This window comes from Panulirus ornatus, chromosome 13 (assembly GCF_036320965.1).
Source record: "Panulirus ornatus isolate Po-2019 chromosome 13, ASM3632096v1, whole genome shotgun sequence".
Taxonomy (NCBI): domain Eukaryota; kingdom Metazoa; phylum Arthropoda; class Malacostraca; order Decapoda; family Palinuridae; genus Panulirus; species Panulirus ornatus.
The window spans coordinates 49,331,568-49,359,499 of NC_092236.1; the positions used below are offsets into that span (position 1 = coordinate 49,331,568).

Sequence of the window (27,932 nt, forward strand, 5' to 3'; positions counted from 1 at the left end):
TGCCTCATCTATACCTTTTAACTCTAAAGCTTAATCCTACATCTCACTTAACTCCCTTTGCTTGGAGATTGATTCTTCTTTTGATGTGATATTGAAAATCATTTTTCGCGATCTGATATAAACTATTTATCTCTATTCCCTTGGGAATCAAAGCCTGGACCATCTGTGTGGCAGTCAGGTAGCCTAATCAGGGTTCGATTCCTTTGGTATATTGGTAAATAGTGTATATGCAATATCTTTTTAATACTTGATGTGTTCAAATATAGTTGGAAGCTCTGATCATCTGAGCTTCACAAAAGTTCATCTCATTAGCTGGACAGGACTGGGGATGAGAGTGTGCATTGCAGCCCTCTACCATTATCATTTCTAAGAAAGTGAACTCTGAGAAGTTTTTCTCAGGTTGATTAAAGTTGCAGCTTTTATATATGAATTGTAAGGGTGATGGGGAAAAGTAAATCTATATATTACATAGTGATGGTACTTAGGAAATTGCTTCTTTCTGTAATATTTTATTGAAAATAACTTCATGTGCTTCTTTCTCTAGTTTTTATTCAGTATAACTTCATGGTCTTAAGTTATGTTCTAATGAATGTGTGATAGTTGACTAATTCCCCTATCACTGTCATCTATGCCCCACAAATTTTTTTTTATTTATGCTCAGTAGGGGGATAGGATTAGGGATGGGAGTGCACACTACATCCTTCCATCATAGTTGAGTCTGGGTAACTTTGTTTTGAGGATTTTTCCAAAAGATGATTAGAGTGAAAGGCTATGCATAACATTAATATGATGCTCCTACCAACATATGAAGAGTGATTACATCGCCAGATTGCAAATACAAACACAAAGAATGTCAGAAAAAATAAAATCTTATGTTGCATTGTTATAGGATTCTCACTGACCACATGTCTCACATAAGGAAGCACTTAAAGGTGTAAACTCAACACCTGCTGTCTTACCACTTCCCCAGCAGCATTGTAATACCTATTTTTCACATTTACTTCCAAATTATTTGCTTTACATACTTCCCAAAGTCTTTCTCCAGCTTTTGAAGTTACTCTTTAAAGTCAGCCACCAGAGCCAGCCTCCAGAGCCAAGTCATATGCAGCACCCCACACTTGCATCTACCTCCCTCACCACCCCAAACAAGAACAAATTAAACAGCCTGGAGATGTCACCCATTTTTCATGGAGACCCACCTTACATATCTGTTGAGAACTCATGACTTCATTTAGTAACTTTTCATTTCCATCCTGTCTAGAATTCCTTGAATCTGTTAACCATATATCCTTTCTCCAAACCCATAAATGCCACACACTTTTCTCTCTTATTCTTCAGTTATTTCTCACACATATTCATTTAAAGCAGACACCTGATCCACACGCCCTCTGCCTCCCCTGAAAACCACACTGCTTCTCCCCAGTCAACTGCTGTGTTCAGCACCATCCTATCGGTCACTACCGTACGTTTTACTAGCCATACTTGACAGACTAAAAATTTAAACATTTTCAATTCAAACACAGTTTTATACCGTACACTTTACCAGCCATACTTGACAGACTAAAAATTTAAACATTATTAATTCAAACATCAGTTTTGTTCTCTTGCCTTTACACAAGAAAATTATACATGATCTCCACCAGTTCTTAGACACTTGCATTAAACAGTTTGATAAACCAGTCAACAACACACATCCTTTCTTGAGACTCTTAACTGTGGTTTTATTCACTTCTAATGCTTCTTCACATATCATCTTGCATGAAAATTTTAGTACATTCATTGTTTTCAACATTTCACATGCCAAGACTCTTATTCCACATGCTGCTTCATTCCCCACACACCATAGTCACCTTTCTATCATCTAACACATTCAGTAATCCTTCAAAATACTCATTACATCTTTTCATGTCTTCTTTATGTGGTACCACCTTTCCATCTGCTCTTCTCATTCCTCCATTTGTTGGTTTATTGTTTTCTTCATGTGGTTCACCTCTTCCCAAAACTTTATTTATTATTTTCTTTTAAGTTCATTGATGTTCTGATATAACCATCTCTCATATGTCTTCTTTTTCAGCTCTTACACCTTTCTCTTGGCTTTCCACAGCTTTCTCTTGTACTGCTTTCAGTTACTGGCAGTCCTTTGCAAATACCTTCCATATGCTTCTCTTTTCTCTTTCATTAGCAATTTAACCCTTTATTTGCTGCAGCAGGTACAATTCAAACCTCCCCACAAAAAATCAAAGTCTGCATTTTAACATAATAACCTGAGATGTAAACCACACAGATGTGAGACTACTTGATACAAGTATAACAACTTTTGTTCTGTACCATGTGATGGAAGCACTGTCTTCATCCTAGGTGAATGGCAGAAAGCCAGAATATGTACATTATACTTGCAAATGGACAGAGCCTTGTGTCTGAACACCAATTATGGCACATATTACATGTGTATACTACCAGCAATCTATAACATTCAAAGAACTGAGAACCAGAAAGCAAAATATAATCAGCAAACCATATGGCTTGTCCCATATGGTGGCAGAGGGGATGGGTGGGTATATTCACACTGAAAATTCTTGGACAGAGCAGAGTTTCAAAAACCTCCATCTTATGTACATTTCCAGTAAGTACATAGTCCCTTTGCAGCACAGCAATACCTTCTTTTGCAATTGTAGAATGACTTCTAGGCAAACAACTGTAAACAAGCTGTAAAACGATTAACAGCATGAGATACAATTATGGCTAGAAAATTATAGATAGGAGTGTTTTTTTCGTATGGGTAAATGTGTTTTGGCATTAGGCAACTTTATGTTATGCTTTTGAAGGTGCCACATTTTAGATATTAAAAGATGGATCCCACAGACAAACTGAAAGTTGAGGAAAGTTGGGTCCCACACAGAAGAGGATTAGTTCTGTTTTTTCACAACTCATTAACCTTTTCATACATCCATCTTACGTACCTGTGCTTTGCTGCTCTAAATACTCTTTCCCCTTATTTCATTTACCGTCACCCTTTGCCATTTTTCACCCAGTCTCTCCTGGTCTCTCTGAGCACATGCCATTTTTTCAAACTCACTTTCATCACTTATTTCAAATGTATGTTGCATCCTTCCCTAAGCCCACTACCAAGTTTCATACTTGTCTCCACCAAGAAATGATGAGACATTCCACTTGTTGCCCCTTACAGCAGGTTTCCATCCAGCAACCTTATTCTTCATTAGAGGAACCATCCATTCTTAATTGTACTACCATTAAGTACTACTTTTTAGCACTAAGAACCACCCTTCATATATATCTTTCAGCTTTGATGTGTTCAGAGTCAGAACAACAGGTTTCATTTGACATATCACTTGTCTTTTCTTACTTTTTATCCTGGTTCCTACCACTTGTCTTTAGAAACCCCAGCTTGAGCCTCCAAGGAGCAAAGCTTGCTTGGCTCTTTCTCATGATCCTCTCCCTAGAATACAGGTGGGGAGGGTTTCCAGGTCTCCCTCCCACCTCTAGTTAAATACATATGACACAAATGGATTTGTATGTAGCATTTATGGATCTGGAGAAGGCATATGATAGAGTTGATAGAGATGCTCTGTGGAAGGTATTAAGAATATATGGTGTGGGAGGCAAGTTGTTAGAAGCAGTGAAAAGTTTTTATCGAGGATGTAAGGCATGTGTACGTGTAGGAAGAGAGGAAAGTGATTGGTTTTCAGTGAATGTAGGTTTGCGGCAGGGGTGTGTGATGTTTCCATGGTTGTTTAATTTGTTTATGGATGGGGTTGTTAGGGAGGTAAATGCAAGAGTTTTGGAAAGAGGGGCAAGTATGAAGTCTGTTGGGGATGAGAGAGCTTGGGAAGTGAGTCAGTTGTTGTTCGCTGATGATACAGCGCTGGTGGCTGATTCATGTGAGAAACTGCAGAAGCTGGTGACTGAGTTTGGTAAAGTGTGTGAAAGAAGAAAGTTAAGAGTAAATTTGAATAAGAGCAAGGTTATTAGGTACAGTAGGGTTGAGGGTCAAGTCAATTGGGAGGTAAGTTTGAATGGAGAAAAACTGGAGGAAGTAAAGTGTTTTAGATATCTGGGAGTGGATCTGGCAGCGGATGGAACCATGGAAGCGGAAGTGGATCATAGGGTGGGGGGGGGGCGAAAATCGTGGGAGCCTTGAAGAATGTGTGGAAGTCGAGAACATTATCTCTGAAAGCAAAAATGGCTATGTTTGAAGGAATAGTGGTTCCAACAATGTTGTATGGTTGCGAGGCGTGGGCTATGGATAGAGTTGTGCGCAGGAGGATGGATGTGCTGGAAATGAGATGTTTGAGGACAATGTGTGGTGTGAGGTGGTTTGATCGAGTAAGTAACGTAAGGGTAAGAGAGATGTGTGGAAATAAAAAGAGCGTGGTTGAGAGAGCAGAAGAGGATGTTTTGAAATGGTTTGGGGACATGGAGAGAATGAGTGAGGAAAGATTGACCAAGAGGGTATATGTGTCGGAGGTGGAGGGAACGAGGAGAAGTGGGAGACCAAATTGGAGGGGGAAAGATGGAGTGAAAAAGATTTTGTGTGATCGGGGCCTGAACATGCAGGAGGGTGAAAGGAGGGCAAGGAATAGAGTGAATTGGAGCGATGTGGTATACCGGGGTTGACGTGCTGTCAGTGGATTGAATCAGGGCATGTGAAGCGTCTGGGGTAAACCATGGAAAGCTGTGTAGGTATGTATATTTGCGTGTGTGGACGTATGTATATACATGTGTATGGTGGTGGGTTGGGCCATTTCTTTCGTCTGTTTCCTTGTGCTACCTCGCAAACGTGGGAGACAGCGACAAAGCAAAAAAAAAGAAAAAAAAAATGACACATAGGAGATATATGGTTGGTACTCTCTCTCTTCTTTCCACAGAGAGAATTTGAGATATATGTGATGTAGTATACAGGGGGCAATGTGCTGTCAATGGACTGAACCAGGACATTTAAAGCAGCCAAGGGGAACCGTGGAAAGGCCTGTAGGGCCTAGTTGTGGGTAGTGGGCTGTGATTTTGTTGCATTACACATGACAGCTAGAGAATGGATGTGAGTGAATGAGGGTTTTCCTTTATCTGTGTCTGGCGCTACCTCGCTAACTCAGGAAACCGAACAAGGATAAAAAAGTATTTTCATCTCTCACTGCATATATGAAAGGATTGATAGAATTATGTGTAGGTATTGGCATACAAGATTTCCACATGATAGTTGTAATTGAGTACAAGTACAAAAAAGTCATTGATAGAATTAACATTGTTTTTCAAGTTTTATTTCCATTCAAAAAATGAACTTGGATCTCACCCTATTTATTGTTGTGGGTAGTGGGCTGTGATTTTGTTGCATTACACATGACAGGAAGAGAATGGATGTGAGTGAATGAGGGCTTTCTTTATGTGTCCAGCACTACCTTGCTAACTCAGGAAACTGAACAAGGACAAAAAAAGTATTTCCATAGGAAACTGAACAAGGACAAAAAAAGTATTTCCATAGGAAACTGAACAAGGACAAAAAAAGTATTTCCATCTCTTACTGCATATATGAAAGGATTGATTGAATTATATGTAAGTATTGGTGTACAAAATTTCCACATGATAGTTGTAATAGAGTATAAGCACAAAAAAATTATTGATAAAATTAACATTGTTTTTCAAGTTTTATTTCCATTCAAAATATAAACTTAGATCTCACCCTGTTTATTGTCCAAGGAGAGATATTGATCATTTGTAGCCTGATGATATGTACTTCCAGTACAGGCTTTATTTAAAACTACAGCATTGCTACTGAATTCAAACATGACTGCATTTGCACTGTATGAATGCTGTTCCATAGAGTCCTTTGACGACCATTATATCTGATATATGTTTTTTTTTGTTGTTGTTGTTGTTACTTCTATTGTGTTAGTATTTAGAAATATAATTTTGTCATAAGACTTTCCTCTGACTTTTTTTCGTTGAATTATCACAGACTTAATGAATTATGTGCCATACACCATTTTTATATTCAGTTAGTATGTCTTTGGTACAGGAAACCCAGCTTACACATAGTGTATCGCCATAATGTGCAAAATCAAATCTGTTGTATTTTTCTTTTCTTTTTTTTCATTTGTACATGAATTGCCATTTCTCACATTAGCAAGGTAACACAGGAGTAGATAAAGAAAGGCCACAGTCACTGACATCCATACTCTAGCTGATCTGTAATTCACTGAAACCACTGCTCTCTGTTTACATCCAGGCCCCTTAGTCCTTTTGATGGTTTACCTTGGTCACTTCACATATCCTGGTTCAGTCCATTGATAGAGAGCTTGTCAGCCCCTATATACCACATAATTCCACTTCACTCCATCCCATCCAAACCTTTCACCCTCCTTTATGTTCAGGCTCTGATCACTCAAAATCTTTTTCACTTCATTCTTTCCATCTCCTATGTGGTCTCCTTGTTCTCTCCACTTCTGGCACATGTATCTGTATGTTAACCTTTCTTCACTCATTCTTTCCATAGTCCAAACTATTTCAGCTTACCCTCTTCAGCTCTCTCAACCACACTCTGTATTTTTATAACCACACTTCTCTGTTCCACTTTTATTATTTACTCGATCAAACCACCTCACACCACATATTTCCCTCATACATTTCAAGTCCAACACATTCACCCTCCTCTACACATTCTCATCTATAGCCCATGCTTAGCACTCATGTAATATTGTTGAGACTCCAAACATACCCATCTTTGCCCTCCCAGATAACAATCTTGCTTTCCACACATTCCTCAGTGCTGCTGAATCCTTTACCCCCCCCCCCCTCCCCCACCCTATGACTCACTTCTGCTTCCTAGGTTCCATTTGCTGCCATGTTCACTTGCAGGTACCTGAAACACTTCATTTCCTCCAGTTTTTCTCTATTCAAACTCACACCCAAAGTAATCTGTTCTCCAATCCAGCTGAACCTAATCACCTTGCTTTTATTCACATTTACTCTCAACTTCCACCATTCGCAAACACTTCCAAACTCAGTTACCAGCTTCGGCAGTTTTTCTCTCAAATCTACCACCATTGCTGAATCATCAGCAGACAACTGTTTTCTGGCATTCTTCAGGTTAGAGGGTTTCTTTCTTGGGTCTTGACCTACCAGAGGAACCAGCTTTGCTGAAACCTAAGCTGTGTGTATAAGATCAGCCATCTCTTCCCAGCTCAGTTTATTAGACACAGCTGTCCATTCCTATCCTTACAAGTAAGGCACCAAGTGTACATTCATAACCCTGAAATGTCACTTTGTTGACACAAAGCATCACCTTACTTTATCACAACATAAATCTCCATATGACTCAGTTGCTAGAAGACCTAACTAAACAGTATAAAAAGAATGTTGGTGGTAAATGGTATTATCATGTTGCAGATTGAAGGAAGTCAAGGTGGAGAAGGTGCTTAAGAATCTAATGTTACCAGCGAACGTTGCTTCTCAGAAGGTATGGCTTTCCATGGTTTATCCACTTGGAACAAATTGTTGTGTTACAGTTTAACTCTGGAACTGCTTTGATCACTGTCTGGTGATGCCAGAGGTGTGGGAGGATTCTTTTGGGAGTCTGAGCATTTTGTAGTTTTTGTGGCTGTGAGGATTAAGGAGAAGTAGAGGTATGGCATAAGGAAGAATGGAGATGTAGAAGTATTGGCAAGCAAGAACATGAACCAGAAAGAATGCAAGGAGGACTGGGAAAGTTTAGATGAAAGTGCTGTAAATGTATGATGCAATCATGTTTAGATGAGGTGTTCAAAAGGTGTAGAGAAAGAGTAAATAAAGCTGTAGAATTAGGAGCTGGATACAAGGTTGTGAGGTAGTTAAGGAATAAAAAGGGAAATGTATGGTGGACAGATGAGATTAGAAATGTGGTGGAACAGAAGGAAAAGGCATACTGTAGATTGCTGTAAGGGAATGTACCAATGGAAGTTCAGCAAAGGAAAGAAGAACATAAGATGTGCAAACAGAATGTTAAGAAGTTGATTATGGAACTCAAAAAAAGAATAAATGAAGACTTTGGAAGAAAGTTGATTGAGGATTTTGGAGAAAGTAAGAAATTGTACCAGAAGGAGGTGAAAAAGGAAAGATGTGGACATGAGTCAAAATGTAAATGTGAGAAGTAATGAAAGGGAATTGCTGAATCAAAAGGATGAAGTGAAAGGAAGTTAGAAAGAGTATTTTGAAGAACTGATGAATGTATAAGGTAAGGCAGATGTCATTATGCACATGTGTGTGGAGGATAGAAGGAAAAGGATATAAGTGCAGGGGCCTATAGCAAGTAGGAAGGTAAAGAGGGTGATAGTGAGGTTGAAGGTAGGAAAGGAGCATGAAGTGGATGGGATTATAACTGAAATGTTGAAGTATGGAGGAGAAAGTGTGATACAGTGGATGAATTTGATATGCAATTTAGCACAGAAACAGAAATTTCTGCCTTCATTCCAAGAAGATGCAAAGAATTTATTTAGCAATTATAGGGGGAATGAATCTTTTGAATATACTGGGAAAAGTGTATGTAAGAGTGTTGAATGATAGAGTGATGGAAGTGACTGAGTGTAGAATAAGGGAGGAGTAAGTGGGTTTTAAGAGAGTCAGGCGATTTGTGGATCAGATTTTTGCATTGAGAATGGCTGTGGAAAAGTATCTAGTGGAAAGTTTTTTTTTTTTTTTTTTTTTTTTTGTCGCTGTCTCCCGCGTTTGCGAGGTAGCGCAAGGAAACAGACGAAAGAAATGGCCCAACCCACCCCCATACACATGTATATACATACGTCCACACACGCAAATATACATACCTACACAGCTTTCCATGGTTTACCCCAGACGCTTCACATGCCCTGATTCAATCCTCTGACAGCACGTCAACCCCGGTATACCACATCGCTCCAATTCACTCTATTCCTTGCCTTCCTTTCACCCTCCTGCATGTTCAGGCCCCGATCACACAAAATCTTTTTCACTCCATCTTTCCACCTCCAATTTGGTCTCCCTCTTCTCCTCGTTCCCTCCACCTCCGACACATATATCCTCTTGGTCAATCTTTCCTCACTCATTCTCTCCATGTGCCCAAACCATTTCAAAACACCCTCTTCTGCTCTCTCAACCACGCTCTTTTTATTTCCACACATCTCTCTTACCCTTACGTTACTTACTCGATCAAACCACCTCACACCACACATTGTCCTCAAACATCTCATTTCCAGCACATCCATCCTCCTGCACATAACTCTATCCATAGCCCACGTCTCGCAACCATACAACATTGTTGGAACCACTATTCCTTCAAACATACCCATTTTTGCTTTCCGAGATAATGTTCTCGACTTCCACACATTCTTCAAGGCTCCCAGAATTTTCGCCCCCTCCCCCACCCTATGATCCTTTTCCGCTTCCATGGTTCCATCCGCTGCCAGATCCACTCCCAGATATCTAAAACACTTCACTTCCTCCAGTTTTTCTCCATTCAAACATACCTCCCAATTGACTTGACCCTCAACCCTACTGTACCTAATAACCTTGCTCTTATTCACATTTACTCTTAACTTTCTTCTTTCACACACTTTACCAAACTCCGTCACCAGCTTCTGCAGTTTCTCACATGAATCAGCCACCAGCACTGTATCATCAGCGAACAACAACTGACTCACTTCCCAAGCTCTCTCATCCCCAACAGACTTCATACTTGCCCCTCTTTCCAAAACTCTTGCATTTACCTCCCTAACAACCCCATCCATAAACAAATTAAACAACCATGGAAACATCACACACCCCTGCCGCAAACCTACATTCACTGAGAACCAATCACTTTCCTCTCTTCCTACACGTACACATGCCTTACATCCTCGATAAAAACTTTTCACTGCTTCTAACAACTTGCCTCCCACACCATATATTCTTAATACCTTCCACAGAGCATCTCTATCAACTCTATCATATGCCTTCTCCAGATCCATAAATGCTACATACAAATCCATTTGCTTTTCTAAGTATTTCTCACATACATTCTTCAAAGCAAACACCTGATCCACACATCCTCTACCACTTCTGAAACCACACTGCTCTTCCCCAATCTGATGCTCTGTACATGCCTTCACCCTCTCAATCAATACCCTCCCATATAATTTACCAGGAATACTCAACAAACTTATACCTCTGTAATTTGAGCACTCACTCTTATCCCCTTTGCCTTTGTACAATGGCACTATGCACGCATTCCGCCAATCCTCAGGCACCTCACCGTGAGTCATACATACATTAGATAACCTTACCAACCAGTCAACAATACAGTCACCCCCTTTTTTAATAAATTCCACTACAATACCATCCAAACCTGCTGCCTTGCCGGCTTTCATCTTCCGCAAAGCTTTTACTACCTCTTCTCTGTTTACCAAATCATTTTCCCTAACCCTCTCACTTTGCACACCACCTCGACCAAAACACCCTATATCTGCCACTCTATCATCAAACACATTCAACAAACCTTCAGAATACTCACTCCATCTCCTTCTCACATCACCACTACTTGTTATCACCTCCCCATTTGTGCCCTTCACTGAAGTTCCCATTTGCTCCCTTGTCTTACGCACTTTATTTACCTCCTTCCAGAAGCATTGTACAACTTTTATGGCTCTGGAGAAAGTTAATGTTAGAGCCAAATGGAATGCCTCATGGGATGTGTTAAGGATGTACTGGGAAGTGGGACAACTGGTACCGGGAAGTGGGACAACTGCTGGAATGTGTGAAAGATTCTATAGAGATGCAAATGTGTGTAAGGGTGGATGGAGAGTTAAGTGAAAGTTTTGGTACACATGTGCATGTGAGGCAGGGCTGTGTGATATCACCTTGGCTTTTTGATATATATATACATAAGAATAAGGGTAGGGGAGATAGAATACTTCCCACGCATTCCCCGCTTGTGGTAGAAGGCGACTAAAGGGGATGGGAGTGGGAGGCTAGAAACCCTCCCCTCCCTGTAGTTTAACTTTCTAAAAGGGGATAGAGAAGGAATCATGCGGGGAGTGCTCATCCTCCTTGAAGGCTCAGATTGAGGATGTCTAAATGTGTATGGATGTAACCAAGATGAGAAAAAAGGAGAGATAGGTAGTATGTTTGAGGAAAGGAACCTGGATGTTTTGGCTCAGAGTGAGATGAAGCTCAAGGGTAAAGGGGAAGAGTGGTTTGAGAATGTCTTGGGAGTAAAGTCAGGGGACAAATTAATTGGGAGGTAAGTTTGAATGGAGAAAAAGTGGAGAAAGTGAAGTGTTTTAGATATCTGGGAGTGGATCTAGCAGTGGATGGAACCATGGAAGCTGAAGTGAGTCACAGGGTGGTGGAGGGGGCGAAGTTTCTGGGAGCAGTGAAGAATGTGTGGAAGGCAAGAACATTGTCTTGGAGAGCAAAAATGGGCAAGTTTGAAGGAAGTTCCAACAATGTTATATGGGTGCAAGGCATGGGCTATAGATAGGGTTGTGTGAAGGAGGGTGGTTGTGTTGGAAATGAGATGTTTAAGGACAATATGTGGTGTGAGATGGTTTGATCCGAGTAAGTAATGAAAGGGTGAGAGAGAGATGTGGTAATAAAAAGAGTGTGATTAAGAGAGCAGAAGAGGGTGTGCTGAAATGTTTTGGTCACATGGAGAGAATGAGTGAGGAAAGATTGACAAAGAGGATATATGTGTTAGAAGTGGAGGGAATGAGAAGAAGTGGGAGACCAAATTGGAGGTGGAAAGATGGAGTGAAAAAGGTTTTGAGTGATCGGGGCCTGAACATGCAGGAGGGTGAAAGGCGTGCAAGGAATAGAGTGAATTGGAACTATGTGGTATACCGGGGTCAACATGCTGTCACTGGATTGAACCAGGGCATGTGAAGTGTCTGGGGTAAACCATGAAAAGTTTTGTGGGGCATGAATGTGGAAAGGGAGCTGTGGTTTCGGTGCATTATACGTGACAGCTAGAGACTGAGTGTGAAGGAATTTGGCCATTGTTGTCTTTCCCTAGTGCTACTTCACACATCCGGTGTGTGTGTGTGTGTGTGTGTGTGTGTGTGTGTGTGTGCCAATTCATGTGTGGTGGGATGGTGATGGGAATGGATGAAGGCAGCAAGTATGAATATGTACGTGTATATATGTATATCTGTATATCTATATGTTCGTATACGTTGAAATGTATTGGTATGTATATGTGCATGTGTGGGCATTTATGTATATACATGTGTATGTGGGTTGGTTGGGCCATTCTTTCTTCTGTTTCCTTGCGCTACCTCACTAATGTGGGAGATAGCGACTCAGTATAAAAGAAAATGGATGGAGTGATAAGAGAGATGAAAATAAAACTATGGAAAGTGGGTGCAGTGATGGATTGTGGTGGTGAGATATGGTGGCTAGTGACATTCCTGTTCGCAGATGATTCTGTGTTGTTTGCTGAGAGAGGAGTTGCAGAAGGTTGCAAGTGTATTTTGTGGTGTTTGTAAGCATAGGCAATTGAAGTTAAATGTGGATAAAATTAAAGAAATGGTGTTTGAAAGGAAACAATAGTGAAAGTATAGATTTTGCAAAGCCCCATAGAGTGAGAGATGAAGCTGTACTAAACTGTTGTGGATATGGGGGGAAAAGACTGGAGGAGGTGTCAGAATTTAAAGAGGTGTCAGAATTTAAGTATTTGGGCACATTTGTTAATATGGAAGGAGAAATAAGGGAGAGCACAGAGTAGAAGAGTCATAGGGCCCTTTGACAAGACAATAAAGAGTACAGGTGTAAGTATGGAAATGAAGAAAGAATTAAGTGACAGCATATTCCTCCTTACCCTGACCTGTGCAGTGAAATGTGGTCATGGAGTGTGTCACAGATGTTAAGAATCCAGTCTGTGGAAATGAGCCATTTGAGAGGAGAGGAGTATGTGGTATGACTAGAATGGAATGAAGAAAGAAATGAGGGTGTGTGTGTGAGATTTGGTATGGTAGGGAATGCAAAGGGAATGAATTATGGAGTGCTAGGGTGGGTTAAGCATGATACTTTGCGGTAGATTGTGCATATGGAAAGAATGTCAGTTGTAAGATATAGATAGAATAGATATTTGATGTGCAAGTTTACTGCTAATGTTATCATTTGACGGTGTAATGGTTCCCATTCTCATTTGAATTCCCAGCTGATGGTAGATTCCACCACTTATCTATAGATGTCAGTAGCATTATACTATTGTGCTTGGAATACATATTATATACATCAGTCACCTTTATGATCATAAAAGATGCAAGCAACTTGGATTCTGTATGCTTAAGGTGAAAATGCGAGTAAGAAGTTATCATTTGACAGTGCAATGTTTCCCACTCTCATTTGAATTCCCAGCTAATGGTAGATTCCACCACTTATCTATAGATGTCAGTAGCATTATACTATTGTGCTTGGAATACATATCATATGCATCAGTCACCTTTTTGATCATAAAAGATGCAAGTGACTTTGGATTCTGCCTGCTCGAGGTGAACATGCAAGTTGCCTTTGATGTGGCTGTATCATTGGAATCACATCTTTTCAAAGAACTTAACTTTCCAAAGGAATATACATTTCAATGCCACATTCCAAAGGAATGCACATTTCCTTACTGATGCTTCCGAAGTAGTGCCTACTTGGGCTGCAGGAGTTCTGAGAAAGGACTTTGGTAACACCAGGACTCATAAAAATTGGTTCAGGAGTGAGTAGAAAGAAAAAATTAGTTAGAAGTGTTTATTATGTCTTTGACTATCCAAACTCCTGCCTTTAGACTGTAGCATCCTCTCACCTGCAAGCTGAAATCCTTTACTTCAGGAATTTTAATATTCACTTTAGGGAATGGTTGAATTCCTCCCATATGGATGGTTGGGGAATTGAAGCTCTCATGTTCTCCATTTTTAATGATCTAGAGCAAATTATATCCCACCTTATTCATATTCCTGATCACTGTGACCACTTTCTTAATGTTCTGGATCTGTTTTTCACCTCCGATCCATCCCACTGTAACTACACAATCTTGCCCCCAAGTGGTTCACCTGATGACACACTCATAAATGTATCTATTTTAATGGGACCTCCATCTAAGCATGAATATTGGCACCTCAAAAAAGCTGACTGGAATACCTTGTGAAAATTCTTTTTTTTTTAATTTCCCTTGGATAGATTACTGTCTCTTATGTGGTGATGCTTCTGTCTCCACCAAACACACAGCAGAGGTTATTATATTGTTGCAGGATATTTATTTATTTATTTTGCTTTGTCGCTGTCTCCTGCGTTAGTGAGGTAGCGCAATGAAACAGACAAAAGAATAGCCCAACCCAACCACATACACATGTATAGAAATACACGTCCACACACGCAAATATACATACCTATACATCGCAACGTATACATATATATACACACACAGACATATACATATATACCCATGTACATAATTCATACTGTCTGCCTTTATTCATTCCCATTGCCATCCCACCACACATGAAATAACAACCCCCTCCCCCCTCATGTGTGCGAGGTAGCGCTAGGAAAGACAACAAAGGCCACATTCGTTCACACTCAGTCTCTAGCTGTTATGTAATAATGCACCGAAACCACAGCTCCCTTTCCACATCAAGGTCCCACAGAACTTTCCATGGTTTACCCCAGACGCTTCACATGCCCTAGTTCAATCCATTGACAGCACGTCAACCCCGGTATACCACATCGTTCCAATTCACTCTATTCCTTGAACGCCTTTCACCTTCCTGCATGTTCAGGTCCTGATCACTCAAAATCTTTTTCACTCCATCTTTCCACCTCCAATTTGGTCTCCCACTTCTCGTTCCTTCCACCTCTGACACATATATCCTCTTGGTCAATCTTTCCTCACTCATTCTCTGCATGTGACCAAACCATTTCAAAACACCCTCTTCTGCTCTCTCAACCACACTCTTTTTATTACCACACATTATTACTTACTCAATCAAACCACCTCACACCACATATTGTCCTCAAACATCTCATTTCCAGCACATCCACCTCCTCCGCACAACTCTATCCATAGCCCATGCCTTGCAACCATATAACATTGTTGGAACCACTATTCCTTCAAACATACCCATTTTTGCTTTCCGAGATAAAGTTCTAGACTTCCACACATTCTTCAAGGCTCCCAGAACTTTCACCCCTTCCCCACCCTATGATTCACTTCCATTTCTATGGTTCCATCCGCTGCCAAATCCACTCCCAGATATCTAAAACACATCACTTCCTCCAGTTTTTCTCCATTCAAACTTACCTCCCAATTGAATCGACCCTCAACCCTACTCTACCTAATAACCTTGCTCTTATTCACATTTACTCTCAACTTTCTTCTTTCACACACTTTACCAAACTTAGTCACCAGCTTCTGCAGTTTCTCACATTAACCAGCCACCAGTGCTGTATCATCAGTGAACAACAACTGACTCACTTCCCAAGCTCTCTCATCCACAACAGACTGCATACTTGCCCCTCTTTCCAAAACTCTTGCATTCACATCCCTAACAACCCCATCCATAAACAAATTAAACAACCATCACACACCCCTGCTGCAAACCTACATTCACTGAGAACCAGTCACTTTCCTCTCTTCCTACACGTACACATGCCTTACATCCTCGGTAAAAACTTTTTACTGCTTCTAACAACTTGCCTCCCACACCATATATTTTTAATACCTTCCACAGAGCATCTCTTTCAACTCATATCATATGCCTTCTCCAGATCCATAAATGCTACATACAAATCCATTTGCTTTTCTAAGTATTTCTCACATACATTCTTCAAAGCAAACACCTGATCCACACATCCTCTACCACTTCTGAAACCACACTGCTCTTCCCTAATCTGATGCTCTGTACATGCCTTCACCCTCTCAATCAATACCCTCCCATACAATTTACCAGGAATACTCAACAAACTTATACCTCTGTAATTTGAGCGCTCACTCTTATCCCCTTTGCCTTTGTACAGTGGCACTATGCAAGCATTCCGCCAATCCTCAGGCACCTCACCATGAATCATTTTTTTTTTTTTTTTTTTTTTTTATACTTTGTCGCTGTCTCCCGCGTTTGCGAGGTAGCGGAAGGAAACAGACGAAAGAAATGGCCCAACCCCCCCCATACACATGTACATACACACGTCCACACACACAAATATACATACCTACACAGCTTTCCATGGTTTACCCCGGACGCTTCACATGCCTTGATTCAATCCACTGACAGCACGTCAACCCCTGTATACCACATCGCTCCAATTCACTCTATTCCTTGCCCTCCTTTCACCCTCCTGCATGTTCAGGCCCCGATCACACAAAATCTTTTTCACCCCATCTTTCCACCTCCAATTTGGTCTCCCTCTTCTCCTCGTTCCCTCCACCTCCGACACATATATCCTCTTGGTCAATCTTTCCTCACTCATTCTCTCCATGTGCCCAAACCATTTTAAAACACCCTCTTCTGCTCTCTCAACCACGCTCTTTTTATTTCCACACATCTCTCTTACCCTTACGTTACTTACTCGATCAAACCACCTCACACCACACATTGTCCTCAAACATCTCATTTCCAGCACATCCATCCTCCTGCGCATAACTCTATCCATAGCCCACGCCTCGCAACCATACAACATTGTTGGAACTACTATTCCTTCAAACATACCCATTTTTGCTTTCCGGGATAATGTTCTCGACTTCCACACATTTTTCAAGGCTCCCAAAATTTTCACCCCCTTCCCCCACCCTATGATTCACTTCCATTTCTATGGTTCCATCCGCTGCCAAATCCACTCCCAGATATCTAAAACACATCACTTCCTCCAGTTTTTCTCCATTCAAACTTACCTCCCAATTGAATCGACCCTCAACCCTACTCTACCTAATAACCTTGCTCTTATTCACATTTACTCTCAACTTTCTTCTTTCACACACTTTACCAAACTTAGTCACCAGCTTCTGCAGTTTCTCACATTAACCAGCCACCAGTGCTGTATCATCAGTGAACAACAACTGACTCACTTCCCAAGCTCTCTCATCCACAACAGACTGCATACTTGCCCCTCTTTCCAAAACTCTTGCATTCACATCCCTAACAACCCCATCCATAAACAAATTAAACAACCATCACACACCCCTGCTGCAAACCTACATTCACTGAGAACCAGTCACTTTCCTCTCTTCCTACACGTACACATGCCTTACATCCTCGGTAAAAACTTTTTACTGCAATCAATACCCTCCCATACAATTTACCAGGAATACTCAACAAACTTATACCTCTGTAATTTGAGCGCTCACTCTTATCCCCTTTGCCTTTGTACAGTGGCACTATGCAAGCATTCCGCCAATCCTCAGGCACCTCACCATGAATCATTTTTTTTTTTTTTTTTTTTTTTTTATACTTTGTCGCTGTCTCCCGCGTTTGCGAGGTAGCGGAAGGAAACAGACGAAAGAAATGGCCCAACCCCCCCCATACACATGTACATACACACGTCCACACACACAAATATACATACCTACACAGCTTTCCATGGTTTACCCCGGACGCTTCACATGCCTTGATTCAATCCACTGACAGCACGTCAACCCCTGTATACCACATCGCTCCAATTCACTCTATTCCTTGCCCTCCTTTCACCCTCCTGCATGTTCAGGCCCCGATCACACAAAATCTTTTTCACCCCATCTTTCCACCTCCAATTTGGTCTCCCTCTTCTCCTCGTTCCCTCCACCTCCGACACATATATCCTCTTGGTCAATCTTTCCTCACTCATTCTCTCCATGTGCCCAAACCATTTTAAAACACCCTCTTCTGCTCTCTCAACCACGCTCTTTTTATTTCCACACATCTCTCTTACTCTTACGTTACTTACTCGATCAAACCACCTCACACCACACATTGTCCTCAAACATCTCATTTCCAGCACATCCATCCTCCTGCGCATAACTCTATCCATAGCCCACGCCTCGCAACCATACAACATTGTTGGAACTACTATTCCTTCAAACATACCCATTTTTGCTTTCCGGGATAATGTTCTCGACTTCCACACATTTTTCAAGGCTCCCAAAATTTTCGCCCCCTCCCCCACCCTATGATCCACTTCCGCTTCCATGGTTCCATCCGCTGACAGATCCACTCCCAGATATCTAAAACACTTCACTTCCTCCAGTTTTTCACCATTCAAACTCACCTCCCAATTGACTTGACCCTCAACCCTACTGTACCTAATAACCTTGCTCTTATTCACATTTACTCTTAACTTTCTTCTTCCACACACTTTACCAAACTCCGTCACCAGCTTCTGCAGTTTCTCACATGAATCCGCCACCAGCGCTGTATCATCAGCGAACAACAACTGACTCACTTCCCAAGCTCTCTCATCCCCAACAGACTTCATACTTGCCCCTCTTTCCAAGACTCTTGCATTTACCTCCCTAACAACCCCATCCATAAACAAATTAAACAACCATGGAGACATCACACACCCCTGCCGCAAACCTACATTCACTGAGAACCAATCACTTTCCTCTCTTCCTACACGTACACATGCCTTACATCCTCGATAAAAACTTTTCACTGCTTCTAACAACTTGCCTCCCACACCATATATTCTTAATACCTTCCACAGAGCATCTCTATCAACTCTATCATATGCCTTCTCCAGATCCATAAATGCTACATACAAATCCATTTGCTTTTCTAAGTATTTCTCACATACATTCTTCAAAGCAAACACCTGATCCACACATCCTCTACCACTTCTGAAACCACACTGCTCTTCCCCAATCTGATGCTCTGTACATGCCTTCACCCTTTCAATCAATACCCTCCCATATAATTTACCAGGAATACTCAACAAACTTATACCTCTGTAATTTGAGCACTCACTCTTATCCCCTTTGCCTTTGTACATACATTAAATAACCTTACCAACCAGTCAACAATACAGTCACCGCCTTTTTTAATAAATTCCACTGCAATACCATCCAAAGCCGCTGCCTTGCTGGCTTTCATCTTCCGCAAAGCTTTTACTACCTCTTCTGTGTTTACCAAATCATCCTCCCTAACCCTCTCACTTTGCACACCACCTTGACCAAAACACCCTATATCTGCCACTCTTATCATCAAACACATTCAACAAACCTTCAAAATACTCACTCCATCTCCTCACATCACCACTACTTGTTATCACCTCCCCATTAGCCCCCTTCACTGAAGTCCCCATTTGTTCCCTCGTCTCACACCCTTTATTTACCTCCTTCCAAAACATCTTTTTATTCTCCCTAAAATTTAATGATACTCTGTCACCCCAACTCTCATTTGCCCTCTTCTTAACCTCTTGCACCTTTCTCTTGACCTCCTGCCTCTTTCCTTTATACATGTCCCAGTCATTTGCATTATTTCCCTGCAAAAATTGTCCAAATGCCTCTCTCTTCTCTTTCATTAATAATCTTACTTCTTCATCCCACCACTCACTACCCTTTCTAATCTGCCCACCTTCCACCTTTCTCATGCCACAAGCATCTTTTGTGCAAGCCATCACTGCTTCCCTAAATACATCCCATTCCTCCCCCACTCCCCTTACTTCCATTGTTCTCACCTTTTTCCATTCTGTACTCAGTCTCTCCTGGTACTTCCTCACACAAGTCTCCTTCCCGAGCTCACATACTCTTGCCACTCTTTTCACCCCAACATTCTCTCTTCCTTTCTGAAAACCTCTACAAATCTTCACCTTCGCCTCCACAAGATGATGATCAGATATCCCTCCAGTTGCACCTCTCAGAACATTAACATCCAAAAGTCTCTCTTTCGCATGCCTATTAATTAACACATAATCCAATAATGCTCTCTGGCCATCTCTCCTTTTTACATATGTATACTTATGTATATCTCTCTTTTTAAACCAGGTATTCCCAATCACCGGTTCTTTTTCAGCACATAAATCTACAAGCTCTTCACCATTTCCATTGACAACACTGAACACCCCATGTACACCAATTATTCCCTCAACTGCCACATTACTCACCTTTGCAAAATCACCCATCACTATAACCTGGTCTCTTTCATCAAAACTACTAACACCCTCACTCAGCTGCTCCCAAAACACTTGCCTCTCATGATCTTTCTTCTCGTGCCCAGGTGCATATGCACCAATAATCACCCATCTCTCTCCATCCACTTTCAGTTTTACCCATATCAATCTAGAGTTTACTTTCTTACACTCTATCACATACTCCCACCACTCCTGTTTCAGGAGTGGTGCTACTCCTTCCCTTGCTCTTGTCCTCTCACTAACGTCTGACTTTACTCCCAAGACATTCCCAAACCACTCTTCCCCTTTACCCTTAAGCTTCGTTTCACTCAGAGCCAAAACAAGTGCAGGATCCTTTCCTCAAACATACTGCCTATCTCTCATTTTTTCACATCTTGGTTACATCCACACACATTTAGACACCCCAGTCTGAGCCTTCGAGGAGGATAAGCACTCCCCGCGTGACTCCTTCTTCTGTTTCCCCTTTTAGAAAGTTAAAATACAAGGAGGGGAGGGTTTCCAGCCCCCTGCTCCCGTCCCCTGTAGTCGCCTTGTACGACACATTAGCAATGTGTGGGCAGTATTATTTTTCCCTTATCCCCAGGGAATGGAGGAATGTTGCAGGAATGGAGACATTTATCCCCTGTCCTTTCAAGTGCCCTGTTCACCAATCCACATTCCAACTGTTCCTGTTTTGAGGCTATTCAGAGGTGGGGATTAGGCATATTGGGCTTGGAAAAACTCACCTTTCTGTAACACTCATTTATCATTTATCACTGCTTGTAATCATTGCAATTATGGTATCTGTGAGGCAAACTGTTCCTTTATTCAGAGGAAGTATGATTTCCTCTCCTTCTATAACAACTTGCATCGCTCTACTGTTCCTTCAGGTTCCTATTCTGACAGCACTATATCTCTCTTTCCAGTAGACAAAGTAACTCTCTTTTGTTTTTGTTTCTCCTCTAACTCCAACCTGGATAACTAACATTCATTCACTCCCTGATGCTCCTCTTACTTATCCTATGCCCCTCCTTGTAATCTCTTTTTGGACTGTCAGAAAAGCATTTCTCTCTTTGGACACAAGCAGGGCATATGGTTCTGATGGCAACCATTCCCATTTACTGAAAGAGTGTGCATCAGAACGTATGCCTGTGCTTGCTTGTCTTCCGTTTCTTTTCAAAAGCCAGAACTTTTTTCTTGTAGACACGCATTGGTACAACCCATCCCTGAGAAGGGTGACCATTCTAACACCTCAGACTATTGTCCTATTGCTTTGATGTGTACCATTTCCAAAGTCTTTGAATCCCTCCTCATCTCCCATATCCTTAGACTTAGACATCCTGAATTCTCATAAATGTTCTCTCCAATTGCTGGTTTGACTTCCTTAAGGCAAGATCCACTTTTGATATTTTTTCTTTGATTAATGCCTGGTCATCATCCCTGAAAGATTTTGGGAATCCTGTGTTGTTGCCCTTAACATATCCAAAGCTTTTGACATGGTGTGGCATGAGGATCTCTTATCTAAGCTTATCTCTTTTGGTGTACCTCCTTTAATTTGCTCATTCATATCTAGCTTCCCCTCTGCCGGCTGATCTATCTCTGTGGTTGTTTATGGATCATCCCCTCCCCATCAACAGCAGGGACTGTCAAGGTTCCATCCTATCCCCCAAACTTTTTCTCATTTTTATCAGTTTTCTTCTCTTCCACAAATATAATCAAATGCACTCTTACAATGATAACTCAATAGTGCATTTCTCAACATCCTTCAGTTTTGCACCTTCTTCTCTCACTCAATCTGTATCTCATCTCAACACAGCTTCCTCATTAAACTCAGACTTGGATAGGATATCTCAGAGGTGTATATGATGGCTGGTTAAGTTTAATGCATCCAAGACCCATCTCCATTAAAAGCTCTTCACAACTTTTTTCTGTTCTTTCACATATTCCCAGCATGTTGTATAATGTGACTAAAGGTGGGTGGGAACAAGGGAATGGAAACCCTCCCCTCCTTGTACTTTTAATTTCTAAAAGATGGAACAGAAATAAAAGAGCTAAGTGAGGGATGCTCATCCTCGTCATAGGCTCAGACGTAGGTATTTGAACGTGTTTTGATGTTGTAGGAATGGGGAAACAAAGACGCTAGTGAAGACGTGACACTAAGTTTATTTACAGACAAACAAGATGCAGAAGTTAGACTGAGACGTGAGAGATTGTGTCGACTGCTTGAAACCTTATTGCTTCAGCCAACAGAGCGCATGATGCTCTTTCAAAATAAGAAGGACATGAGCGTAACACATTTTTAGCATTACAAGTATGGATACATGAGACATAATGTGATACATAAGGATACATAACACAAATGTCCTTGATCTTCCCAGGAGAGTCTGAACTCGGGAGGACATAGATAATCAGGTGTCCCATCAGCTTATGTCTGCAGTAGCTGCATCTAGGTGATATGGGGGTAGGGAAAGATAAACCGTATGCCTGTCTTCCACACGGGCTGTTGTTATCCCTTGGTCGTTGGCCCGAGAGGAGCAGGCAGGTAGGTTTGAGGTGATAGTGCAGACTGGTGGCAAAGTCATGGGAAAGGTGGTGTGGGGAGCTTGATGTGGCCTTAGGAAATGGCAGTTTCTTCATAGTATGTTACCAGTGGGGAGCTTGACGTGGTAGTCGTGGTGGCAACCGATACCTATAATTGCCCCTGCTGTGTCCCTTTGGCTCATGATGGGATCTTGCATGAGGACAGGTTCACCAAGCTTGAAAGGAGTTGATTTCGGGGATTAGAGAGCGGATGGTGCTGTTATAGTACTCTTCCGCCTTCCGCTGCAGTGTGATTTGTTGTGCATCACACTCATCTGCTGCATCCTGCCACTTGGGAGCAAAGGAGTGGTGGTGAACTAACATGGCTGTACACAGCGGGTGACCAACCTTCTGGGTGGGTGATGTTTTGTATCTCCATCAGTCCTTGGTCGAATTTTTCATCATCTAGGCATCCATTACAGGTGGTCTTGATGGTGATGAGCTTCGCCTGCTTCACACAGACTTCAACATAACCATTGGTTTGCAGATAATATGATGATGAGACGTGGTGATTCATACTCCAGTGCTTGAGAAAGGCACCAAATTTTGGCTTGAGAACTGAGGTCCACCGTCTGTGAGGCGACACACAGGTATTGCTCATATTAACAAAGAATCTGTGGAGAAGCTCAGTGGTGCTTCTTTATGTGGCATCCCCTACATACTCACCATTGTGTGGCCATCCATCCAGACAGTTGGCATACAGCTCAGATTCCTTCCCTGCATGGAAGAACAGGTCAGGAGAGACATCCTCGAAATGTCAGGATGGGGAAGGGTCACACATTAGTGGCTCTTTTACCTGGGATAACTGAAGTGTTTGACACACTTCACATGTATGCACAGTGTTCATGATGTCACTAGTGATGCCAGGTCACCACACCCTCTGCCAGGCACTGTGTTTTGTAGCCTCTATGTCTTGGTCAGAGTTATGAAGGCGGAACAAAATGTTATGGCGAAATGTGACAGGGATGATGAGCCAGGAACCTTGGAGAACGAGATCTTCAGTAGCGAGGTTATCTTATATTTCCCAGAAGTCCCATAGTTCTGCTGGTACTTTTTTCCTGTTCATGAGAAAATCTGTGATAACTGCATCATAGAGCTGACAGTAGATATCTTGCTGGGCAACAGCAGGACATATTTCCTAGATGAGCGGGTCATGGAGGTGATCAGGAGGCCACGACAATACCTCCACTGCTCTGGCCATCATGCATCTTCATAAAAAATAGGTAATGTCCACCTCTGCCATGAGATTTGCTGGGGTCGGGTCTTCTGCAGGTGCACATTGGGGTTTGCATGCCCTCTAGCTCACACTAATTTTTCATAAAGGAAAACTGTGTTGTCTTTAGATGCTGGAGATGTGAGTGCTGTGTAGTGTCCAGTGTGTAGTCATTCAAAATGGGCACCAACAGTTTGTGAGTGATGAGATCATAGTTTGGTAGACCTAGCAGATACAGGTGGCACTTTTTCACGGCCCACTTCACTGCCATGAGCAGTAACTCCACAGTGGCATATTTTGTTTGTACATCACAAAGAAAATGAGAGCCACATTGCACCAGCTTCTGCTTGTCACTGTGGCACTGAAGAAGGCTTGACCCACACCTTTCTGAAGTGAGGCATCTATCAGCAGAACTGGAGGAAGGGCAGGATTGAAGTGGGCAAAAACTGGAGTCGAGGCCAGGGCTTGTTTCACTTTCTCGAGTGATGCTTGGTGGAATGAGATTCACTTGAAATCATTCCTAGAGTTGAGAAAGGAGAAGCGAATGTCTGCCGCTGTTGCTATGCTCGGGGTGAAGTCTGTGTTTTGTTCGCGAGAACTATGAATCACCTGAGGTCCATGATGTTGGTTGTGGTGGGGAAATTTGTGGTCGCACTCACCTTATCTGGGTTTGCAGTCATACCCTTGGCTGTGATACCATATGCACAGAACTCAGCAGACTGGCTGGCATACATAACCTTGCTGTGGTTCATGGTTATGCTGTTTTTGCGACATCATTGAAGGATCTCCCAGACATGTTGAAGTTGACTGTAGGTTGAGTCCCAGACAAGTACGTCATCCATGACCTTGGCACAATTGTTGATGCCTTCAAGAGTGATGTCACTTCATCTGCATAATTTGTCCCTTGTGGGCACAAATCCCATGGGGCCACATAGAAACTTGTAACATCCCCACAGCATTATGAAGGTGGTGAATGGCTGTGCCTCCTCTGCTAGCGGAAGCTGCCAGTATCCCAGTATTGCCTTCATAGTTGTGAAATATTTGGAGCAATTAGCAACCATGATGGCATTGCATGGTGTTGGGGTAGGGTGGATGAGTTGCAAAACTTGATTTTTCATCTTGGCAAGGTTCATGGTGATGTGGATGCCTCCCCTCTGCTTTGATACCTTGTCACCTAGTTGCTGGATGATCCCCTGCTGCACCATAATGTCTAACATCTGCTTGTCTGCTCACCAGGCCAGGGGGATGGCCTGGGGAGTGTGTGGTGCATAGGCAAGCCAGACATGGTCCACAGCTGTGTTCCTTGGGGAACCTCCTCTGGGTTCTCTAGGATGTCCTGGAGATCTGCCAGAAGCTTCTGGCAATCCTCTTGCAACTGCTCTGCATTGGAGACATCAGGGTTAATATTGGCTGGGCATTGTTTGTGGAGCAACTTTATCTGCTAAGGGTAGTCAGCAGGATAATGTTTTGGTTTCTGGTGTCATACCAGGAGAGCAGTGCATTGTTTGTGTCACAGAATACATCGATGGTAGTGTTGGTTGACACATCTCCGTGGATACGAATTGCCTTGAATGATCCTACTCGTGCCAATTTGTTGCTGTTTTCCACAAGAACCTCCTTGTCCTGCCGAAAGGGGAGATCAGACTCGTGGAGACCACACTGTTTAAGCTGTCATGGTCCAATGGCTGTCGTTTCTGTTGGGGTTTGCACAGCTGAGCCTCTCTACATGTCTTGTGAGGTAAAAACTCTCCAATATTGACTTTAGGCTCACGACTGTTGGCTTGGGACCCATGGATGTCACTCTGCTCCCGGCAATGGCCAGCTTTGCTTATTGGTTTGTTATTGTTGCACGGTTTCTGTGAATCCTGTACATTTATTTTGACACACTTTCTTGAAGTGTTCCATGTTGCCATAATGGGAGCACTCCATTTCATAGGCAGGACACTGCTTCTCTCATCCTTCTGGATGTACCATGGTACCTTAGCCATCAAGCTGCTGATGGCATTTTTGTTGTTGTTTGATGGAGCAACTTGTCAAGCACCTATGATGCTTCATCCTTTAAACAGTCTTTGACTTGCCTGCCAGGTCTTCCTCTGTGTTGTAGGCTGACTCCTCACTGCAGCACAAGGACAGGGTGTCAGGCAGTTCAAGTGGAGGGTCAGTGACTAGGAGTTAGTTCTGAGTTTCTTGATCCTGGATGCCTGATATGATGAGAGTCACTAGATAGGCAGTTTCTCACCTGAATCAGCTGCCAGTGCTATGTTACCACCTTGTCATTCTGCATTGTGAATGTGACTTTAGAAAATAGCCGAAGTAGGAGAAAGGATAAGTCCTCTCTTCTTTTGTCAGGTATTTTCCATAGGTAGTAAAGGCAAGAGGATGAAGTAACAGAGACATTCTCATGATTGGAAAGGAGTTTGTGTATTTACATGTGCCATCAAAGGAACTAATTTTATCAGATTTTTACCTTGCCACAGATTGCTGGTCACACAGTTGAGGAAGCAGCTACCAGATTCCAAATGCAGGTTGAGAAATTGTTACTATCTGACCGTGATCTTCATGATATCGCAAAGAAAGGTATGTTCCAGTTTACATCCTGGGATCTCTTTCATTATATGACAAAAGAATAATCATATTTCATACTAGTTTTGGATTGAGATAGAGGAATGTGGTATTTAGTTAGAATGATAAGTGCAAGCCTGTTTCTTGATATACTTTTCATAGTACCACTTTTTGAGCCTAATGGTGAATGATTTGTGAAAATCCTTCTTCCAGTTTTGTATAATTTTGCTAATTGATTCTGAATGAAAAATTAAGTATGTTTTGGATTTATTAATAGGCATGAATTTTCACCTATGTCCAATAAAATTGTTTTTAATATAGCTATTCAGTAAGTGCAAGCCTGTTTCTTGATATACTTTTCATAGTACCACTTTTTGAGCCTAATGGTGAATGATTTGTGAAAATCCTTCTTCCAGTTTTGTATAATTTTGCTAATTGATTCTGAATGAAAAATTAAGTATGTTTTGGATTTATTAATAGGCATGAATTTTCACCTATGTCCAATAAAATTGTTTTTAATATAGCTATTCAGTATCCTTTCCAAACACCATGGTCACTGTACTTCTGTCTTAAATAATCTTCTTACTGTCATTTTGTATTGTACCATACTTTTTGTCTCCTTTATTTGCAATGAGTGTTGGAATGTGCTCAGGAGAGGGAATCCAAGCTTTTATAAAAGATTGGCAAAAAAGATCTGAAGGAACCTCAGTGTTTGTAGAAAATTCTTCAGTAAGTGTATTCTGAATACAGACAGTTCCATGTTAGATATATGTATATGGAAAGTGTAAGGGAATTAGGGAAATATAAGATGTTCCCATACATCCTGTTGTCTAGTCTTAGTTGCACACATTTTCCATGTTGCAGATATTGTTTATTTATTTATTGTCCTTTCACAAGCTTTTGTGGTTATGAAAGAAAGTTAGTATCGTTGTTCATGTGCATCACTTTACATGGAAGCCATATGAACACAATATAAAGAGTAATTGTAAAACTTTAGGTCTTGGAGCAGTAATAAGATAATCTGTATCGTATATTTGAAAGGGGGGAAAAAAATTTGAGACTAACTAAAAGAAGGATTATATTGGACAAAATGAGAGGAGTCTTTTTGCATACTCGTTGTCACAAAGGAGAAAAGTTTCCCTTAGCAGTTATGAAGACTTGACATGGTAAGTTGTGTGATATCAGTGAAAATGTTGCTTTCCAGTAGAAAATGTGAGTTTCATTGTGAACATTTTCTGGATGGTGACTGACTTGATTTAAAGATTTCAGTTTATTTGTAATATTTTATTGTTACTCCATTCTTAATATAAGGGAATGGATCTGGTATATACAGCCTTTACTGATTGTTCTCATACATCCTTAACCCTTGCCCAAACTCATTAAAGTGCTCCTTTGATTTTTACTTTACACACTAAGTTGACTTGTCAGTTAAGACATCCATACACACTGTGCTTCCACTGTATGCAATCCCCAGTCTAGCCATAATCTCTTCTCTCACTACATCTGTCCATTTCTA

General features: G+C 41.6%; 1 protein-coding gene across 2 annotated transcripts in view; it reads left to right on the plus strand.

The window, feature by feature from the left end:
* LOC139752852 (ATP-dependent DNA helicase DDX31-like) overlaps positions 1-27,932 on the plus strand; it is a 185,736-nt gene that overhangs the window by 106,116 nt on the left and 51,688 nt on the right. For both annotated transcript variants that reach the window (XM_071668819.1, XM_071668820.1), the window contains exons 12-13: positions 7,402-7,471; positions 26,332-26,431. In XM_071668819.1, coding sequence (XP_071524920.1) covers positions 7,402-7,471; positions 26,332-26,431 — 170 coding nt within the window. The remainder of the gene's footprint in view (positions 1-7,401; positions 7,472-26,331; positions 26,432-27,932) is intronic.